At 40.7% G+C, this 22353-nt stretch overlaps 1 protein-coding gene across 4 annotated transcripts in view; it reads right to left on the bottom strand.

The window, feature by feature from the left end:
- BMPR1A (bone morphogenetic protein receptor type 1A) overlaps positions 1-22353 on the bottom strand; it is a 90802-nt gene that overhangs the window by 11160 nt on the left and 57289 nt on the right. For all 4 annotated transcript variants that reach the window (XM_023763719.1, XM_014465502.1, XM_014465501.1 and 1 more), the window contains 4 exons: positions 20485-20587; positions 19718-19814; positions 19453-19552; positions 6569-6713 (listed from right to left, as the gene is read on the bottom strand). In XM_023763719.1, the coding sequence (XP_023619487.1) occupies positions 6569-6713; positions 19453-19552; positions 19718-19814; positions 20485-20587 (445 nt within the window). The remainder of the gene's footprint in view (positions 1-6568; positions 6714-19452; positions 19553-19717; positions 19815-20484; positions 20588-22353) is intronic.

Below are 22353 nucleotides of genomic sequence, written 5' to 3'. Positions count from 1 at the left end.
CATGTAACCACCAACACAATTAAGAGAACATATCCTTCTTTTCTCTTTAAAGTCAATCTCCCTTCCCCTCCCGCCCCCGGCATTGCTGATTTGCTTCCCATCCCCACAGCCCTGCCTTTCGGAAAATTGCACAAATGGAAACCTGCGACGTGTATGCCTCTGTGCCTCCATCATCCCCAGAACACACTGCTCTCAAACCCATTTATGCTGCCGCCTGGACCAGTGGCTTGTTCCTTCTCACTGATGAGGCAGTCTCCTCTGAATGTATCACCACTTACTATTCACTTACCAACTGATGAACTTTTGGGCTGTTTAAAATGTCTATCTACCATGAACAAAGCTGCTATAAACATTCACATTCAGGTCTGGGCGTGTCTATATAGCTCTTTGGCAAATATTTAGCAGAAGGACTGCTTCACTAGTGTAGAAAGTGAGTGCTTAAGTTTTCAGTCAACTGTCAAACTCTTTCCCAAAGTGGTTGCACCATTTTGCATTTTTTTTTTTTTAGAAATAAAAGGTACACAGTTATGGTTTATTATTCCAGTGTGCTGGCCACACTGTACACAAAACAGTTCTCTTCAAACATAACCATTTGTAATAATAAAAGCGTAATATGCTAATTAGACCAGACATCCTTCTGGACAAAGCCAGGGCTGCCAGGGAAGCCCGGGGCCCGGGTGCCAGAGGGAAGCTGGTGCCGGCAGCCGTGGGAAGGAAGGCCTACTCTTTCACGAATTTCGTGCATCAGGCCTCTAATTATACATAAGAAAACATTGTCCTTATAGTAGAGTGAGCTGAAGATGCAACCAGGCCCCGCTATGTGAAGGCTGTGGATATCTTTTTTTTGTGTGTGTGACAATTTCTTTTTTATTGCTTTATTTTTTGGTGTGTGTGGTTTTTTTTAATTTCAAGAAAAATGATTTTAAATATGATAATGTTACATGCAATAAACACCAATTATTCAAGAAAAATGGTATTTTTTAAAAAAATATATATATATTTATTAATTTCAGAGAGGAAGGAAGAGGGAAAGAAACATCAATGAAGAGAGAGAATCATTGATTAACGATTGAATCCGCAACCTGGGCATGTGCCCTTGACCGGAATCAAACCTGGAATCCTTTAGTCCACAGAGCGATGCTCAATCCACTGAGCGAAACTGGCTAGGGCAAGAAAAATGATCTTACATATAATAATATTACATACAATAAACATTAATATTTCAGTAAAAGAATTTTAAATATAATAATATTACCAAAACTGTACTAACATAGTATGATATCACAAACGTAGGAAATATTAAAAGTCTGCAAATAACAGGATTACTTCTATTATATTCTAGAATATGTTTTTCCCCTCTGGCTCTATTTTTGTTTATCAGTTGTTCATTATATTCCACAAATGAGTGAGATCATATGATATTTATCTTTCTCCGACTGGCTTATTTCGCTTAGCATGATGCTTTAAAGTCTATTTTGTCGGATATGAGTATTGTTACTCCAGCTTTTTTTTTCTTTTCCATTTGCATGTAAAATTTTTTTCCATCTCTTCACTTTCATCCTGTGTGTCCTGTGTTTTGAGGTGGGTCTCTTGTAGACAGCATATAGTTGGTCATGTTTTTGTATCCATTCAGCTACCCTACAACTTTTGATTAGAGCATTTAATCCATTTACATTTAGGGTTATTATTGAGAGGTACTTATTTATATCCATTTAGTTCTGTATGGCTAGGTTTCTCTCTGTTTCTTCTTCTTGACAATCCCTTTAGCATTTCTTATAATGCTGGCCTGGTGGTGATGAATTCCTTTAGCCTTTTTTTTTTGTTGTTGTTGTCTGGGAAGCTCTTTATTTGACCGTCTATTTTGAATGATAGCCTTGCTGGATATAGTAATCTTGGTCTCAGATCCTTGCTTTCCATTATCTTGAGTACTTCATGCCATTCCCTTCTGGCTTGTAGAGTTTCTGATGGGAAATCAGGTGTCAGCCTTATAGGAACTCCTTTGTAGGTAACAGTTTGCTTTTCTCTTGCTGCCTTTAAGATTCTCTGTCTTTAATTTTTGGCATTTTAATTATGATGTGTCTGGGCCTGCTTTTCACAGATAGATGTCACTTGGGTACCCTTCTCAGTTCTGGTGTTCTCTGCTGGGGAGCCTAGCTTGGGGGTTAGATCCCAGAGTTCTCAGTGGCAACTCCCCACAACTGAGATAACTCTCCGGGACTTCAGTTGCCGACTGTGGGTGCCCAGCCAGCCCTTTCTCGCCTCTGCCCCTTCTACCAGTCTCTATGCATCTCCACCTTCGGTCCTTGGGTATCAGGGTTCTTTCCTGCGAGTTTTCCATTAATTATTCAGGAAGCCTTTCCATATTTCAGTTGTAATTCCAGCTTGTTCCTGGGAGAATGTCTGTGTAGCATCCTCCTATTCTGTTGCCATTTTTTAAAAAATTAAATCTTTTATTGTTCAGATTATTACAGTTGTTCCTCTTTTTTCCCCCCATAGCTCCCCTCCACCCGGTTCCCACCCCACCCTCTGCCCTTGCCCCCCCCCCCCACTGTCCTCATCAATAGGTGTACAATTTTTGTCCAGTCTCTTCCTGCACCCCCCACACCACTTTCCCCCCCGAGAATAGTCAGTCCACTCCCTTTCTATGCCCCTGATTCTATTATATTCACCAGTTTATTCTGTTCATCAGATTATTTATTCACTTGATTTTTAGATTCACTTGTTAATAGATGTGTATATGTTGTTCATAATTTGTATCTTTACCTTTTTCTTCTTCTTCCTCTTCTTAAAGGATACCTTTCAGCATTTCATATAATACTGGTTTGGTGGTGATGAACTCCTTTAGCTTTTTCTTATCTGTGAAGCACTTTCTCTGACCTTCAATTCTGAATGATAGCTTTGCTGGGTAAAGTAATCTAGGTTGTAGGTTCTTGCTATACATCACTGAATATTTCTTGCCACTCCCTTCTGGCCTGCAAAGTTTCTGTTGAGAAATCAGCTGACAGTCGTATGGGTACTCCCTTGTAGGTAACTGACTTTTTTTCTCTTGCTGCTTTTAAGATTCTCTCTTTGTCTTTTGCTCTTAGCATTTTAATTATGATGTGACTTGGTGTGGTCCTCTTTGGATTCCTTTTGTTTGGGGTTCTCTGCACTTCCTGGACTTGTAAGTCTATTTCTTTCAGCAGGTAGGGGAAGTTTTCTGTCATTGTTTCTTCAAATAGGTTTTCAATATCTTGCTCTCTCTCTCTTCTGGCACCCCCATAATTCGGATGTTGGTATGCTTGAAGTCCCAGAGGCTCCTTACACTATCTTCATATTTTGGATTCTTTTTTCTTTTTGTTTTTCTGGTTGGGTGATTTTTGCTTCTTCGTATTTCAAATCTTTGACTTGATTCTTGCGATCCTCTAGTCTGCTGTTGGATCTCTGTATAATATTCTTTATTTCAGTCAGTGTATGCTTAATTTCTAGTTGGTCCTTGTTCATATCCTCGAGGATCTCACTAGATTTCTTGAGGGTCTCACTAAATTTATCGGCAATTTCTAGAAAATTCTTGAAAAACCTTATAAGTTTGGTTTTGAACTCTATATCCAGTAGTTTGCTTTCCTCCATTTCTGTCATTTGTGACCTGTTTCTTTGTCTCCGCATTTTTTATGCTTCCCTGTGTTGATAAAGTGGCTTTCTGTGCTAGGTGTCCTATAGGGCCCAGTGGCTCAACCTCCCCAATTACCTGAGGTGGACACTCTTGGTGCACCCCTTTGTGGGCTTTGTGCACAGTCTTGTTGTAGTTAAGCCTTGATTGTTGTAGGTATCACTGGGAGGAATTGACCTCCAGGCCAACTGGTTGTGAGAATCAGCTGTGTCTACAGTGGGAGAACTTCTGTGCTGGAGACACCCTTCTGGGGCAAGACTTGCTTCAGTGGGGCTTTGGTGCTCACTGAGTCTGCCCCCTGAGTGTGTCCCTTATGGATCTGAGGAGTTGTAATCTGGATGGTCCCACTCTGACCACTGGCTCTTGGATCTCTAAGGAGGTGCTAATTTAGCCTCTGCCTGAGGCTACCCAGCAGGAGCTATGGAGAGATCTGCAGATTCCTCTTCTTTGTTTGGGATTTGGAGGTGCCCAGATGAGGCCCAGCTGTGAAGCAATGCAAGCTGCTGTGGGACCTTGGGCCTTCTTTTGGAAGTTCTGGGTCTCTCTGACCCAGCTGCAGTTTGTTAGGTAATTTTCAGATTGCAAAGGGCCAGGCCTTTCATATGCAAAAGCCTCTGCGCACAGCTTGGGTGGGGCGGGGTCTCAGGGAATCAACAGGGCGGAGCAAACAGCTATGGCTGATCCTCAGTCCTACCCTAAGAGGCCCCGCGTCTTAGTGTCCCCCAGTAATCGCTGCAAGCACCTCTGAGAGAAAGCCATCCTCGAGTTCTGACCGATGCCAGTTTCTCCCGTATGAGTCTGGGTCCCCAGAGACTGGCCCGGAACTGGAGTTGAGACTCCCTCCGGATTGAAAAAGACAACCGTGTCCTCAGTTGCCAGCCCTTTCTGCGTTCACCTCCGTACTTCTGCACTTTACTTCCGCACCTCCTCTGAGTCTCTGTGTGCTTTTCTCTTTCCTTCTAGTTGTAGAATTTCCACTCAGCCAGCCTTTCTGTGGTTCTGGATGATGTCCGTTTTGTCTTTTATTTGTATTTTTGAAGTGGTTGTGCGAGGCAGCAATTTCCGGTGTTTACCTATGCCACCATCTTGGTTTTTGTTTTGTTGCCATTTTTAATCCCTGTGGATATTTCTATTTTGCATTTTAATCAGCAATGTGAGACTGCCAGTTGACATCCACAGTCTTGGTCATATTTGTGGATGTGCAGTAGCATCTTGTTGTGCTAGTTTGCATTTCCCCAATGATGCTATCCTTTCATATGCTTATTTGCCATTCTCATATCTTCTCTGGAGAAGTGTCTATTCAACTCTTTCGTCCATTAAAAAAAATGAAATTGTTTGTCTTATTACTGAGTTGTAAAAGTGCTTTATATATTCTGCAACACAAATTTGTGATTTGTTTTTTAATTTTCTTAACAGTGTCTTCTAAATAAGACAAGTCTTACATTTTGAGAAAGCCCAATTTATCATCTTAAAAACTGCTTCATGCCTTTTGATTTCCTAAGAAATCTGTGCTCAACTCAAGGGTCACAATGATTTTCTGAAACATTTTCTTGTAAAGGTTTTATACTTCAACTTTTGCATTTAGGTCTATGATCCATTTCAAGGTAATTTTGTGTATGGAGTAAGGTAAAGATTGAGATTCACTTTACAGCAAACAGATGCCAAATTTTTCCTGTACCATGTTGCACAGACGGTCTTTCTCCCACTGAATTACTCTGGCACCCAAATCAGTTGGTTACATATGTGCATGTCCACTTCCGGGCTCTCCATGCCATTCACCAACACTCCCCCACTCCTTATCTTTATGCAGCACCATGGTGGTTACATGGCTTTACACTAAGTCCAGAAATCAGGCCGTGAATCCTGTTTGTTCTTCTTTGTCAAAGTTGTTTTGGCTCTTTTGGTCCTTTATATTTCCATACTAAATGTCAGAGTCAGCTCATCAATTTTAGGAAAACTGACATCTTAATACTGACTCACAGACAGGATATACATCTTCACTTATTTAGGGCTGTGTTGATTTGTTTTGGCAATGTTTTCTAATTTTCAGGTCTAATGTACAGGTCTTATATAATTTTGGTAAGCTTCTTGCAAAATATTTCACTTTCTTAATGCTACTTCTAGTGATACAGCTCTTATAATTTTAATTCCTAATTGTTTTTTTTGCCAGTGTACATGAATTCAGTAATTTTTGTAGAATGACCTTGTATTCTGATGGACTCACTTATTGGTTGTCTTAGCTTTATGGTATCATCCTTGAGGTTTTTTATACAATCATGTTGTCTGTATATAAAGACCATTTTACTTTACCTTTCCAATTCAATTACAGAAATTATTTAGTTCAGTTAAGTGAGAGGTAAATGTATTTAAACAAGTGTAATTAAACAAATATCTACCTGAATATCTGGTGTTTATCTTAAGGGTCCTCTCGATCCCTAACCTTGAGTATTTCCTTACATATAACCCTCTTATAATTACTCATATATGGTATTGTATTGTGGGAAGTGTCTTCTCTGTGAAGGTCTGTGGGAGAAACTTACTTTTGAGTTCAGAATTGGAATAGTCAAGGAGTCACACACCTGATTCGCCTTCAGAATGGCTGTTAAAGCAAAGCTTGCAAGCTAACTCCAGCACTTATGTACCACTCCATGACCACACTTCCTTTCCTAACCTTACTTGCCTATTTTCCTTGTTTCATATTTCTTATTTTTGACTAATTTCATCTCGCATTACTGCAGCCATCTTTCTAACTAAGAAGGAAAATACATGTGTAGTCATGCTCCCAAGCCTGTCGTAACCAGGCACCAATCGTAACCATGCCCATCATCCTGTCACCCTGTCGTGACCACCCCCATCACCCTGCTGTGACCAAGCCCCATTACTCAGTGAGGACTCTGCTTCCACAGATGCCCGTCTTACCAGCAAAGGCAGCCCGGAGCCGCTGCCAGAGCTCTGCGACTGGTCAATGAGGTCTTTCAGGGACTCTCCCGCGGGGATAAACGCTTCATCCTGCTCCAAGTCACGATTGTAACGACGTCTGGTTGAGATGCTCTTGCAATAATGTCTTTTCAAAAAGCAGAAAATAATCTACATTAAAATCCTAAAACTATAAAATTTAAAGGTTGTCAACAGCATTATCCTTCCTTCAGACAGGATCATATCAAAATTAGCTTCTTTAGCCTCTCCCAACAGAACCTCCAGAAGTGGCTCTGCCATTCTAACCTGAGTGCTGCTCGGACAAGTGGGAAAGCCAAATAAAAAGAATAGCATGTCGATGTGACTCTACAAAGTTTTAAATTACAGATATATATATGTCTACAAAGTTCAGAAAGGATATATAGCAAATTTTAATTAAGGCGAATTGTTATTTTTAATCTCTTTAAATGGCCTCAGGGCAAGGTGTTTTCCAATAGGGTGGGTCAACTGTCTTCCCCCCAGGCAAGGCAGATATCTCTGTGGGAAAGATGTCCTCTGCTGCATGAAGGAATGACTCAGCACAGGAAACTTGGGGTGTCTGCCTTCTGGGGATGTAGGAATATAAACTTTCTACTTTACACAAGTATTTTCATTTGAATTTGTAAGTATACTAGTTCATTTATGTATCAAAATGAACAATAAATATATTTTCATTTTTTTAAAAAGGAAAAAGAAGTGTATGGAAAAGAAATCAAACAAGTCCTCTTCATTCACTCTGATATTTTTGAAGGCTTCTCTTTTTAAAATTTCAAATTATGAAATATTTCAAACATATAGGAAGGTAGAGATTTGACACTGTGTATACCACTTACATTTAATCAATATTAAATACTATAATTATTTTAGATATATTGAAAAGAAATAAACATTAGGAATATCTGAAGCTCCAACCATTTCTCTGGTAACTCCACTGCCCTCCTGTACTCCTAACAAGTTCTATCCTAGAAGTGATCATATCTTTCCAATAATGTAGTTATACTTTTACCATAACTGTATGTATTCATAAACAACATTGTTTCTCTGGATACAAATTTACATACATGGCATGTTGTAGTAATAATTTACACCTTGCTTTTGAGTGAAAAAACAAAACAACCCTCATGTTTTACATATTTATTCATGTTGATACTTATTAAAAAAACAGCTCATTTTCTTGAAGCCGTGTGTCAGGCATTATTCTGTGACTCACTTCATCTTTACAAAACTCCTAAGAGGTAGGCACTACATTCCCATTTTACAATGAGCGACCAGTGGCCCCCAGGCTCATCTGCCGAGTGGCACAGCTGGCCAAGAGGAGAAGCTAGGATCTAAACCCAGAGGCCAAATCAGAAATGCACGGTCTTAGTCATTACTATTCTGACAGGGAAATAATTTAAAGGGCACTTAGTAATCCGCTTATGAATTTGCTACAACTTACTCTGCTGCCATATTTTAGTTATTTCCAAAAGTTGGTTAATATAAACAGGGCTGTAAAAACCATTCCTGGGCCTGTCTCTTGTGCAGATGCATAACATTTCTTGAAGGGACACATACCATACTTTCAGTTTTATTGACACCCACCAAACTGCTTTCCTTTGTACTTCCATCAAGCGTGCCATCTCCCAAATCCCACCACCCACGTTCCACCCTAAACCGGAACTGCCACAGTTCTGGCTTTCGCCAACCTGAGGGCTATAAAACAAACAGTATCTTGTTTTTGTTTGATTATGAGGGAGGCTGGAATTCTGTTTTTCACTGAACTGCCTATTCATGGTTTATGCACATTATTCAATTGGGGTGATTTATCTGTTTTTTTCTGATTAATTCATAGTTCTTTACATAATCTGGATACTAAATCTTTGATAATTATGTGTTATAAGTTTTCTCTCGGTTGACATTGTCATATCATTCCATTTATGGTGTTTTATGTCAGTTTTTAATTTTAATGCTGTCAAATTAAATTCATCAAACTTTCCTCTTTTTTGATATATGCTTTTGTGTCCTATTTAAGACAACCTTCCCAACCCCTAATGTCATAAATACATTTTCAAGGTTTAAAAATTGAGATTCTCTCACTAGTCCTTTAATCCATTTGGAACTTATAGTACAGAACAAAAATCTGAGAATAAATCAAATTAAATTATTTACCATATGAACATATTTAACCATTTTTATAATTTTATATTTATAACTTAATATGGGTAACTGACTCAAATGGTTTAAAATTCAAAAGGCACAAAAGGGTGCACAGTGAGAAAGCTTCCTCCCGCCATCCCTAGGCCCCTGGCTTCATTTCCGAGAAGGACCTAGAACAAAACTAGTTCCAGTGTCTTAGATGACCTTCTGGAGACATGATACTCAAACAAAAACACACACATTGCCGTAACCGGTTTGGCTCAGTGGATAGAGCGTCGGCCTGCGGACTGAAAGGTCCCAGGTTCGATTCCGGTCAAGGGCATGTACCTTGGTTGCGGGCACATCCCCAGTAGGAGGTGTGCAGGAGGCGGCTGATCGATGTTTCTCTCTCATCGATGTTTCTAACTCTCTATCCCTCTCCCTTCCTCTCTGTAAAAAATCAATAAAATATATATTTAAAAAAAACAAAACAAAACAAAAAACACACACACACATTGGGGCTCATGCCCCTTGCTCTTTTTCCTTCCAGAAATGGTAGTATACCACATCCTGCTTTCTCACTTAGCTTTCTCTCTGAGGGGTCATTCCATAGCAATGCATAAATGGCCTCTGTTTTCTTTAATGGCTAAACAGTATTTCATCATATGGCTGTTAACCATTCCCTTACTGGTAACATTTAGATTGTTTATAGCTTATCTTGTCCCTCAGCTGTTTGAATTAGAGGAGCTAACAATCTTGGGGTTTAATTGCCAGGTGCGTCTCATAAGCAAAGACAAAGAAAGGCCTTTTCCCATCCTAACAGTCTTACTCCACACATGGCTGAAATGAAAAACATTTCCGGCATATCTGCAGTACAAGTTAGAACTGAATTTGGAATTTTGATGGAATGCTCTACTGACTTGAAGGCTACACCAGTTATTATCTCTCCACCACTGTATGAAAGTGCCCATTTCTGCACACTCTCATCCACACCCTTGTTATAAAACTTTTAGAACATTGTTCTTAATTTTATCAAAGTTCTTTCTGTATTTGTCTATTTTTAAGTTATATATAGCAGGTCCTTAAATAACGTTTCATTGTAGCATTGATGAGATGCCACAGGAACTTAACTCTTTTTTATATCAATTAGTCCTTGGTAAAGCTGATTTAATTATACTTTGTTTCACGTATAAGTCACAGAACCTATGGACACTACGTGAGGACTCACTGCAGTTCTCTGTGGCTTAGTAACCAAACAACAGTTCCTACCCATCTCATCTCATCCTTTCCCATCCATTCTGCACTTCTGGAAATCAAACATTTTCAACTTTTCTAAGCTGATTTGCTTCACATTTACCTCATTATCTATCTTTCTATCTATATAATAGAGGAATATGCAAATTAGCCTGGACACCATAACGTCATGACCAGAGAGCAGGGACCTGAGGCTGCATGGCACCTGGCCGGGGCGAGGGACCTCAGGCCGCGCCCCCCGCCCGGCGGGGCTTGATGGGGAACCTCAGGCCATGCCCCTCACCTGACAGGGCTTGACGGGGGACCATAGGCCACGTCCCCCACCCCAGCACCAGGCCGGGAGACCTCAGGCTGCGCCCCTCACCCCAGCGCTGGGCCGGGGGACCTCAGGCTGCGCCCCCGACCTGGTGCTGGGTTGAGGAACCTCAGGCTGCGCCCCCCTGCCCAGCGGGGCTTGACGGGGGACCTGAGGCTGTGCCTCCCACCTGGTGCTGGGTTGAGGGACCTGAGGCTGTGCCCCCCACCTGGCGCTGGGCTGGGGGACCTGAGACTGCGCTCCCTGCCTGGAGTGGCTTGACTGGGGTGGGGCCGGCCAGGTCTGGGTCTCCTGTGTTTTTGAAGCTCATGCAGGTGGTGGGCGGGGACTTGACTCTAGGTCCTGTGGTGAGCTCCAGACTCTAACAGGAGGGAGATTTTCATATACATTTTATTAATTTTCTTTTCTCTCTGACACTTCTATTATAGAGAAAGGGCAAATAGCAATATTAAAATATTTCCTCTAATTAATTCCCTTTTAATGTGCACGAATTTCGTGCACCAGGCCACTAGTTTCTAAATAACATGCTTATGCTGACATTTTCAGTTTTTCAGTCTTAGGCTTTAACTACTGACTTCAAACTGAAGAAGATGAGGATTTAACTCAACATTTAATACCCCCAGCCCTTCCACAAACAGAAATACTTTTATCCTTAGATCCGCCCAAAAATGGTCATAAGCACAGTACTTGTTCAGGTCAGCATTCAATGTCTCCATACCAAGGACTAGGTAAACTCTGTCCACACATGGATCTCACTGTATACCACAGTTATTTTTTGCTTTCCTGCAAACCCTCCCCCCACTCCACCTTTAGGACACAGGCCAAGATTCACTAATTTTGGGAAAGAGTAGAAGCAAACCCCGCTGCCTCTAGGAAATGTGTAGGATACATTTCCCTGCTCCCACCAGACAAAGAGCCACTGATGCTGAGGAAAGGTCAGAACTCTAAGAACATCTCCTTAAGGTCTAGCAACACAGAAGCCTGCCCTGAGGACCAGGCATTCCCTCCGCCCCTTTCCACCCGTGCCCCACACCATGAGGAACAGCAGGCGACTCAGAGAGAGAGAGCTAAAGGATGAGAGAGAGCCTTGCTGTGGGCAGGTGTGCAGCAAAGGCAAAGTGGGTTAGCAGAAACAGAGAAAAGCCCCTGCACCCAAACCCCGGCCCCAAGCAGAACATAACATCAGACAGTCTGCCCCACGGGCGTGTGAAACCTGTGATGCACTGAAGGCACAGGCCCAAACATTAGACAAAGCCCAAGGCCTATTCACCTCTTAACCAACTGACTCACAACCCAAAACACTCATGTCAAAAGAAGAGGCATGCCCGTTTTTAGGTGTGTGTGTATTTTAAATCTCAGTCTATTATTCTAAACATGATGGACAACATTCAATCAAAAGTTATGAAGCAAGGAAAAGCAGACCACTGTCAGGAGGCAAGGCCATCAATAAATAGGACCAGCCTGAGATGACTCACGTTGAACAGGTTCCTTAAAATAACCACAATTAAAATGGCAAAGCGCCTAGCAGAAAAAGGGGACAAGCCTTTTCAAAAGATGGGAATTTTCAGCAGAGAAATGGATAGAGTCAAATGGAATGGCTAGAAATAAAACATAATGTCAAAGATGAAGAATTCCTGTGACAGACTCGTCAGAGAATGGACACAGTTGAGGAAAATAAAAACTAGCTAACTTGAAAACAGAACAGGAATTACCTGAAATAAAAAAAACCCAAAGAGGAATAAGAATGAGAAAAACTCAATACAGAATAAAACAGCTGTGGGATAATATCAAGTAATCTAAAATATGTGTAACCAGAGTCCCAAAGAAGAGACAGCTAAAGGAACAAAGTATTTGAAGTGATAATAGATAGCAATTTTGCAAAATAATGAAAGACATCAAGCCATACATTCAGTAAGCTCAGTGAGTCTCAAATGAGAGTAAATACCAAAAAAGAAACACACATATCCTTAATATACTGTAGTCAAATTGTTTAAAACCAAAGAGAAGGAAAAAACCTTAGAAGAAACCATGAAAAAAAATTACATACAGTGGACCAAAGATAAGAATTATGAAAGAAACCATGTAAGCCAGAAGATAAGGAATTCCCGTGGCCAGTAGACCTACATGCAAGAAATTAAGAGGAAGTTCTTCAGAGAGAAGGAGTACACCAAATGAAAACTTGGACCTAAAACTTGGAACTAAACAAATAAATGGAGGGTGCTGAAAATGATAAAAACGAACACGAATATAAAGGTCTTTTTTTCTTAATTTTTATCACTTTAAAGCTGATTTGCAGCTTCTTTTTTAGGTACACAATAAATGTTTATCATCTTTTTTATTATATGGAACATTACTTAGAAATATTTTTTGTAATTACTTTAGTTTCAAAATCATGCATTTTTCATACTGAACTGAGTGGGACTGAGATATCCTCTAATAGCAGTGAGCATGTTGGGCCTATTATAAAGCTGGAGTGGACTTTGTATCTGATAAATTAATCTGTGATACTGCTGCTAAGCACACATTCTGGGTCAAGGGGAGGTTGATGATCATCAGCAAAACTTAATTAGTTTCTACTGTGTGCCAAAGATAGAGCACACACCAATTCATCATGTTCATTATTATTTTTTTAAATATATTTTTATTGATTTGAGAGAGGAAGGGAGAGGCAGAGAGATAGAAACATCAAAGATGAGAGAGAATCATTGACTGGCTGCTTCCTGCACACCCCACATTGGAAATCGAGCCTGCAACCGGGCATGTGCCATGATTGGGAATTGAACCGGCGACATCTGGGTGCATGGGTCGACACTCAACCACTTCAAGTATTTATTATCACTTCAAATGAGCCACACAGGCCAGGGCCACTAGTTCATTCTTAATACTTAAACAGAAAAGTGGTCATTTATCAGCTAGCCATCATCACTGTCAATGAACAAGTTACCGCTGCTATCACTGAGGTTCCTGTCCAAGGGGAAAGGCAGACTTTAGGCAAATGATTATAAGCAAGTAAGCAAATGAGAAAATGTTAGGTGGACGTAGTAAATGCTTTAGGTGTGGATCATGGGCTCTGCCCAGTTTTTTAAGGTAAAAGAAATTGCTTACAAAAAAATGATAGGAATTCCACGTCAGAGGAAAGTACAAAGAGCTGCCAGATGGAACAGAAATGAGAGCTACTCCAGAATGAAAGGAGGTGACAGCTAGAGAGGAGGTTCTGGAAAAGGTACTGATTTTGAGGACTATATTATCATGAATGTAAGTCAGATTCAAGAAGAATAAATTTGTAAATTTTTCTGGATTGGAACAAGAGTCATCAGAAAAAAAATGAAAATATTAATGAAATATATAAACGAGTAATATCAACATGTAGTAATATATACCCCTCTTTAACTTTAATCTTTTATGGCTTGCTATAGATAGAAATTTGTGTCTTGTTAAAATTGAGCTAAATGTAAATGATTCATTAAATTACTAATCTCTACTCAATAATTGGTCTTCAAGTAAATAAATCTAGTACATAAAATTCAAAAGTTAGCCCTAACCGATTTGGCTCAGTGGATAGAGCGTCAGCCTGCGGACTCAAGGGTCCCAGGTTCGATTCTGGTCAAGGGCATGTACCTTGGTTGTGGGGACATCCCCAGTAGGGAGCGTGCAGGAGGCAGCTGATCGATGTTTCTCTCTCATCGATGTTTCTAACTCTCTATCCCTCTCCCTTCTTCTCTGTAAAAAATCAATAAAATACAATTTAAAAAAAAATTCAAAAGTTAAACACACAGAGCAGTCATGAGATTCTCTGTAATAGTTTAAAACTATAAAGGGAACCTAAAGGAACAGTGTGTGTTGTGTGTGACACACACACAACACACACACACACACACACACACACACACATATGCCGGTTTGAAGTGCCACAGCTCAATAGTACTTAGTTTTTTAAGTTTTTTTTTTGTTGTTGTTCTTAATCCTCACCCAATAATATTTTTCCATTGATTTTTAGAGAGTATAAGGGAGGGGGACAAACACAGAGAGAAACATCGATGTGAGAGAGACACATGGATTGGTTGTCTCCCGCACATAGCCTGACCAGGGCCAGGGATCGAGCCTTTGACTGGAATCGATCCCGGGACCCTTCTGTCTGTGGGCCAAGGCTCTATCCACTGAGCCACACAGGTCAGGGCTGGAGTTCTTTTTAAATGTTTGTTAATTTCTATTGTTGTCTTCATGCTCATTGCCATTAATCTCACCCAGTATACAATTCATCCCAGGTACTATAATAGAGTTCATTTCCTGAAGTTTGAGTTGGATCTTTTAAAATATCTTTTATGTCTCTAAATGTAATTATAATAACTGTTTTAATGCCCTTGTCTGCTAATCCTAAACTTTGGGTCAGTGGTACTGACTGCTAATGTCCTCTCATTCTAGGTTGTATTCCCCGCTTTTTGCATGCCTGGTCATCTTTGATTGAGTAGCAGATACTGGGTTTTACTTGTTGGGTGCTGGCCATTTCTGTAACTGTGCACATGCTCTTGGGCTTCATTTGAGAATGTAGCTATCTGAAAAAGGCCCGATCCTTTGGGGTCTTGTTTCTGAGGTAGGACCAGAGCCATGTTCAGTGTAGGTCTACTTACTCCCCAATACTGAGGCCAGACCCTCTCAGGACTCGAACCAGTGCCTGGGGAACTGTGGGTTTTCAAGCCTCAGAGCTGGTGGGACAGACCCGATTCCCAGCCTTGCATCGTTTCCTCATCCGTACTCGCTGATGAAGACTCGGCTGCATACTTGACAGGAACCTTCTGCGGATCTCCAGCCTCTCTGCAAGGCTCTCCTCTCCAGCTCTGTGCTGTGAGCTCCAAGCTGTGCTACCCACCTCTCTGCTATCCCTCCATCCAGACTGCAGGGCTGCTAGGGCTTCTCCCGTGTCCTACAGCCAGAGCTCTCATGCCGGATGCCGGGCAACCATCACTCACCTCGCTTGTTCCCTGCTTCTCAGGGACCAAAGTCCTTCGCTGCCCAAGGGGCAGCTTAGTGTGAGGGCCTCACTGACCACAGGCCTCCCTGGATGGTCACCTGCCCGGGCCACTTCATGGGACGCTCATGTCAGCATGGCTAGGTTTTCTCCTGGGCTACATGGATTTCCCTGAGAAGAATCTTCCCATCTGTTGTCTTGTGGGAACAAGCCTGGTGATGGGGTTCTGGGAGGGTTGAGGGCCCACTAATCAGTACAAAATGTTCACGTGACCTCCGTGTTTTCACTATAATACCTCACCCTCCATAGCAGGGTTCCACAGTTGAGAACCTTACTTTTGTTCTTTCGGAGAATACACTTCTAGCCTTCTGTTGGGGAGATAGTAGGGGAAGTCACGAGTTATTCAGAACAGGAGCAGGGAGCTCGACGTCTGAGGCCTGTGAAGAGCCTCACCCGGGACGCCTGCCATGCTGACTTCCCTCCACAGTGCACAGGCCTAGCCCAGGGACCAGCAGGACATGGCAGAAGTGAGGATGGACTTCTGCGTCAAGACCAGCGATTTCCAACCGTTTCCATCTCATGGTGCATAAACTAATTACTAAAATTCTGTGGCACACCAAAAAATGTTACATTTTTTGCTGATATGAAAAAAAATTTGATAGAAGTTGTAGGGCGTGGCAATAGGGTTAAGCCTTTGACTGACCTGTTAGCAAAGCCACAAACAAGTCCCAGCTAAGTGGGCACAGTCCTCTTAGCATAATTAGGCTTGACCTTATGACCTCCCTAGATCTTATCTGGGAAGCTAATGGGCTGCCAAAACAAGTGAAACTTACAAGAACATTGTAACTATGGTGACCACTACCTTGTTAATCTTTATCTCTGGCTATAAAATAAAGGCTCAGCTTGCCTCTGGATCTCTCTCTGTGGCCTCAGCCAGGCACACGAAGATCCACCTAGACCAGTGATGGCGAACCTTTTGAGCTCGGCGTGTCAGCATTTTGAAAAACCCTAACTTAACTCTGGTGCCGTGTCACATATAGAAATTTTTTTTATATTTGCAACCATAGTAAAACAAAGACATATTTTTGATATTTATTTTATATATTTAAATGCCATTTAACAAAGAAAAATCAACCAAAAAAATGAGTTCGTGTGTCACCTCTGACACGCGTGTCATAGGTTCACCATCACTGACCTAGACCCAGCTTATTCTCTTTGTCATTTCTTCATCCATTTGCCACCCTCACTCAGGCTTTCGAACCCTTGGCTGAGCTGGCTTGGAACAATAAGTCTGATTCATTCACACCAAATGGCTATTGTTGTGTTGGCTGCTGTCAATTTCCAATTTGACAACTTAAGAGAAAAGAGGTCCTTGCCTAACTAAATGGTCAGGTACTGCGTTTTAAACATTCTTGCGGCGCCCCGTGGAAAATCGCTGGTCTGTATCATGAACAGCACTGCCTTCCTCCATGGTCTCGGGTCACTCCCTCTGCAGGGAGGCAGGCCTCTGAGGCAGCTGCGAGGACTCATGCAGTTCTGTGCAGAGGCTCCCAGAGAGGAACGACTTCTGTGCCTTGGAGGTGAGCTACCTTGGGAGGTGCTCTACCAGCTCCAGCCCAGCCTTCAGGTGGGATCCTGAACCAACCAGATAAGTCACGCAATTCCTGACCCACAGAAACAGTGAGGGATAATAACTGCTGTTGTGAGCCAACAAGTTTAGGAGTGATTGCTTTTGTTGTTGATCCTCACGGGAGGATATTTTCCCATTGATTCTTAGAGAGTGGAAGAGAGGGGGGGAGACTGAGAGACAGACAGACAGACAGAAAAACATCGATGTGAGAGACATCCATTGGTTGCCTCCTGCACACAGCCCAACCAAGGCCGGGACTGAGTCTGCAACGGAGGTATATGTATGCCTTAACCAGAAATGAACCCAGGACTCTTCAGTCCATGGTTTGATGCTCTATCTACTGAGCCAAATCAGCTAGGGCTAGGAGTGATTTCTTCATGCAGTATTAGATAGCCAACACAGCCTCTGACTTTCTAAAATGACTTTTAAGTAATTTTCTTGGTTTTACTGCCACTCTGCTTCACTTCCAGGTAATTGGGATTACCAATTCCTGAGCTTCTTGGGGAATTCTATAGTATAAACTGGCTGCTTCCTGGCTATCAATTTCTAGCCTGGGATTACAATATTTTATGTCTGCAGTCACTATTCATCCACATGTTTCATAGGTCCCAAAGATTTTGCTGTTACTTCCCGTGCTCCTTGTACTAGTTGGACAAAGAAGTTAAAAGCTATTGCTGTTGGGTCGGGGGAGCAAAAGTAAATAAGTAGTAGGCCCAAGCTGCCTCTTATCTCAAAGACCGACTAGCAAACGTTTAAATCCTTGCCAGTATAATAGGTGAAAAACAATCTCAGTATGATTTTAATTTATATTTTTCATATTATGGGCATTCTTCAGTCATCTTTTAATTTTAAGAGCCACATGTATTTCTTTTTGGATAAATCATATGTTCATCTTTGTGGCCTATTTTCCCAAGGACTTGCTAGATGTTTTTTCTTTCTGACTTATAGAGTTCTTTATATCTGAGAAATCCATTCTTTGAAATATGAGCTGCCAATGTTTTTCACTGATAGTCGTCTTCTGATCGTTTATGGTGATTTCTGCCACATAATAAAGTTTTATTTTTGGGTAGTTGACACCATCAATATTTTCTTTTTTAATTTTAAGGTCTTAATTTTTTTTTTTTAATTTACTGATATTACAGAGAGTGGAAGGGGAAGGAAGGGGGAGAGAGGGAGGGAGAGAGAGACATTGATTTGTTGTTCCACTTATTTATGCATTCATTGGTTGATTTTTGTATGTGCCCCCAACCTTGGTGTATTGAGACTGGACGATGCTCTAACCAACTGAGCTCCCCTGCCATGGCCTAAGGATTTTATTGTTTGTTTCTTCATTTTGTGTCAGACTCACAAAGGTCTTCAACCTCTGAGATTATTTTTTAAAATTCCTCCATGGTTTGTCCTCTTACTTTAATCATTTCATTTGTATATATCTAGCTCCAATCTAATTAAAATTTATTTCCATGTAGGGAAATGATTCAACTTCACTTTCCCCCCAACATAGCTACTCCCAAGTCTACTTATTAATCCATCTTTTCCTTAACGATCCAAAATGTTGCCTTTATACTAAATTTCCTTATATACTTGTATCTATTTATGGGTTTAATAACCTGTTCCACTAATCCCTCTGAATTTATATGTCAGTAAGATAATGTTTCATTTTTGAAGTTCATGCCTTCCTGTTATTACTCTTCTCTTTTAGCAACTTCTTTTGAAATCATGACTGAGTAAAACAATTCTTAAGCACCAAATAGCTAAAGAATAATAATATCACTGGTTTCGTGGAACTGGGTTTAAACATTCAGATATAATGCCCTGGCCGGTTTGGCTCAGTGGATAAAGCGTCGGCCTGCGGACTCAAGGGTCCCAGGTTTGATTCCGGTGTAGGGCATGTACCTTGGTTGCGGGCGCGTCCCCAGTGGGGAGTGTGCAGGAGGCAGTTGATCGATGTTTCTCTCTCATTGATGTTTCTAACTCTCTATCCCTCTCCCTTCCTCTCTGTGAAAAATCAATAAAAAATATATTAAAAAAAAACCAAAAAAAACCATTCAGATATAAGAAAGTTGAATATTCCATAAATAAGAAAATCATAACTACTCATGAACATAACAAGTATAAAGTTATGTCTAATTAAATGATTGGTAGTGAGATCCTCTTTTACCTTAAAAAAAGTGCTCTGGCTCAGTGGATACAGCACTGGCCCGTGGACTGAGGGTCTCGGGTTCAATTCAGGTCAAGGGCACTTACCTTGGTTGTGGGCTCGATCCCTGGCCTCATTCAGAGTGTGTGCTGGAGGCAACCAATCGATGAGATTCTCTCACATTGATGTTTCTCTCTCTTTGTCTCTCCTCTCTCCCTTCCACTCTCTCTGGAAAGCCTTCTGGTAAGGATTAACAACGACAAAAAAGAAAAGTATAATACAGTTAATTTAAGGAGACAAACAGAGAAGACAAGGAATGGCTTCTAAATTACAGTTAGCAATTGACGATTTCTGCCCACTGGCTTTAAGAACAACTATTTATACCTACTATTCAACAAAATATTTTGCATCAAAATAATTATCATCTTACTTGTAACAAAAGCAGCTGGAGAAGATGATCATAGCAATTATGCAGATAGCCATAGAAATGAGCACCACCAGCCATCGAATGCTGCCATCCAGAAACGGACCTGCCAGTGAAAGCAAACAATGAATAAACACATTGTCTTTTTCTCACATCTATTAAAAGAAAAAAAATCACTTGTAGTGTTAAATTCTAGAAAATTTGCATATTGTTAAAAGCAGAGAAAATATTTTACTGAAAATTGTAATCCTGCTTTTCTTTACTAACTTACCTATAACAACAGGGGGCAGTGTAGGTTGTAAATACTGGTTACATAAATTGGTCCGACAACATTCTATTGTCCGGCGAAGCTGGGCTTTTGGTGAATCCTAGAGGAAGAATAATGATAAATTAGAAATAATTTGATATACTAAGTTGAGAACGAAAAATATTAAATATTCATTAAAATATAACTTCTAATTCAGTGAGTGAAAAGCACCTGAACATTTTATGTACCAAAAAAAAAAATCGTTAAAAATTAGAATTTGTGCTGAAATAGTTTATAGTAGTGAAGACTGTAAAATGGTTTTTATTTTTATTTTTAAAATATATTTTTATTGATTTTGGAGAGGAAGGAAGAGGGAGAAAGAGATAGAAACATCAACGATGAGAGAGAATCATTACTTGGCCCCCTCGCTGCTGCTGTTAAAATAATCCAGTGAGATCTCCTCACTAGGACTTACCGTTTCTAAGTTGTCTCAGAGTGATACAAAGGTTAGTGCCCATCACCTTACAGTCTTCAATTTTTCAATCCACAAATAAGTGTGACAGTGTCATTTTTTTGCAGCCTCATTTAAAAAGAGGATGATTTAAAACTTTTTTTAAGTTCTTGGGAACCTCAATTACCACAATCATGTCACGTGCAGCAAGAGCTAAGCTTCCCAAATATATCTGCTTAAAGAACATAAAGCACTGTGCAGACGGCACCTCTCTGAGGGAGTTGGTACTTTCTATGGGCCCCTCCCTTCTTTATTTCATGGGCCCCAAATGAGATCTTACCTTGCACTGAAAATCAGATCCTTCATATTTCATACATCCTGAAGCTAATGTGGTTTCTCCCTGGTCATCTTCTTCTATGATGGCAAAGCAATGCCCATTAGTTCTAAAAGAAAAAAAAAAAACCTCTAAGAAACGGAAAACCCCCCCAAAACATAACTTAGTATCAGCAAGTACTAATGAATATGTGCTTGAATGTGACCAGCTACTGACAGCCTTGAGTACCTTGTTGGGATTTATTGGCAAACAAGAAGGGCTTTAAGGCAAATGAAAGTTATCGCATCTGAATTAAAACCTAAAGGTCCAATAAGAGCCCTATGTCAAGTAGAAAAGGTGCACTTTTTAAACAAGTGCTCCACATAGGCATCATTATGGAACTTCTCTTTGCTAATACAGTGATGTGAGTACAGAGAGCTGATCTGTAAAATTTGATAAAGTAAACCATCATAATTTTTTAAAATATACTTAAAAATAACTTTTTTTAACCCATAAAATTTTCCAATGTTCACGTACTGTACACAACAATAAGTAAAAACAAACTTTCCTATGACATGAAAACAGACTCAATAACCAAGTGTATTTGAGAATAGACTATGATCCTGAGAGGCACGTTTTACTGAACATAAAAAGGGAGAACTTTTGCCCTGACTGGTATGGCTCGGGGTTGCGGGTTCAATTCCCGGTCAAGGGCATATACCTGGGTTTCAGGTTCACTTCCTGCCCCAATGGGGCGCATGCAGGAGGCAACCAGTTGATGTGTCTCTCTCACATCGATGTCTCTATCTCTGTCTCTCTCTCTTTCCCTTCCTTCCTCTCCCCCTTCCACTCTCTGAAAAGCAATGGAAAAATATCTTCTAGTGAGGATTTAAAAAAAAAAAGGGGGAGAACTTTTGAATAGCTGAGTTTTCAAGAAATTTACATAAATGTATTTGTCTTTAATAAAATTTATCATTTTAATAATATATGCTGGAGCCCTAATATGTTCATTTACACTTTAATGGATAGAAGAAAAACTAAAAGCTTTTTGTGTGCTCCTATACTTATTGTCCCTATCAAGAAGTGTATTGCTTCTACTTAAAAGAATCTTGCAGACGCCCGGCTGGCGTGGCTCAGTGGTTGAGCGTCGACCTATGAACCAGGAGGTCATGGTTCAATTTCCGGTGAGGGCATATGCCCAGATTGCAGGCTCGATCCCCATTGGTGGGAAGGGTGTGCAGAATGCAGCCAATCAATTATTCTCTCTCATCATTGATGCTTCTATCTCTCTCCCTCTCCTTTCCTCTCTGAAATCAGTAAAATATATTTTAAAAAATAAATAAAATAATCTTGCAGAGTCCTAGCTGGTTTGGCTCACTGGTTAGAGCGTTGGACTTCAGACTAAAGGGTCACGGGATTCATTCTCATAACTCGGTTGCAGGCTCAATCCCCGGCCCGTTGGGGTGTGTGCGGGAAGCAACCAACCTATGTGTCTCTCACATTGATGTTTCTCTCTCTCTGTCTCTCCTCTTCCGTTCCACTCTCTACAAATCAATGGAAAAAATATCTCTGGGTGAGGATTAACAATAACATAAAAAAGAATCTTGCAGAATTTTCATTTTCTGTAAGGAGAAAATGTGAAGTGAGGAATGAAATTCTGATAAAATCGATGACTTGGTTTCACTCTGGGTTACTCAGCCACTAACAAATACCCTCACACATGAGGCAGGCACTACGGACAAGAAGTCTGGCAAGAAGCCATGTGGTGACATAGTGGAGAGCAATCCCCTATGACATAGATCACCCAGCCTGTCACAATACAGCCAACCACCACCAGAGGACAAACAACAAATTTATGATGTGAAGAACCATCATATAATTTCAAGGTTTTACTGT

This window comes from Myotis lucifugus, unplaced genomic scaffold, assembly GCF_000147115.1.
Source record: "Myotis lucifugus unplaced genomic scaffold, Myoluc2.0 scaffold_298, whole genome shotgun sequence".
NCBI classification, from domain to species: domain Eukaryota; kingdom Metazoa; phylum Chordata; class Mammalia; order Chiroptera; family Vespertilionidae; genus Myotis; species Myotis lucifugus.
Note: the sequence above shows the minus strand (reverse complement) of the source record. Positions and strands in the feature narration are given on the sequence as shown.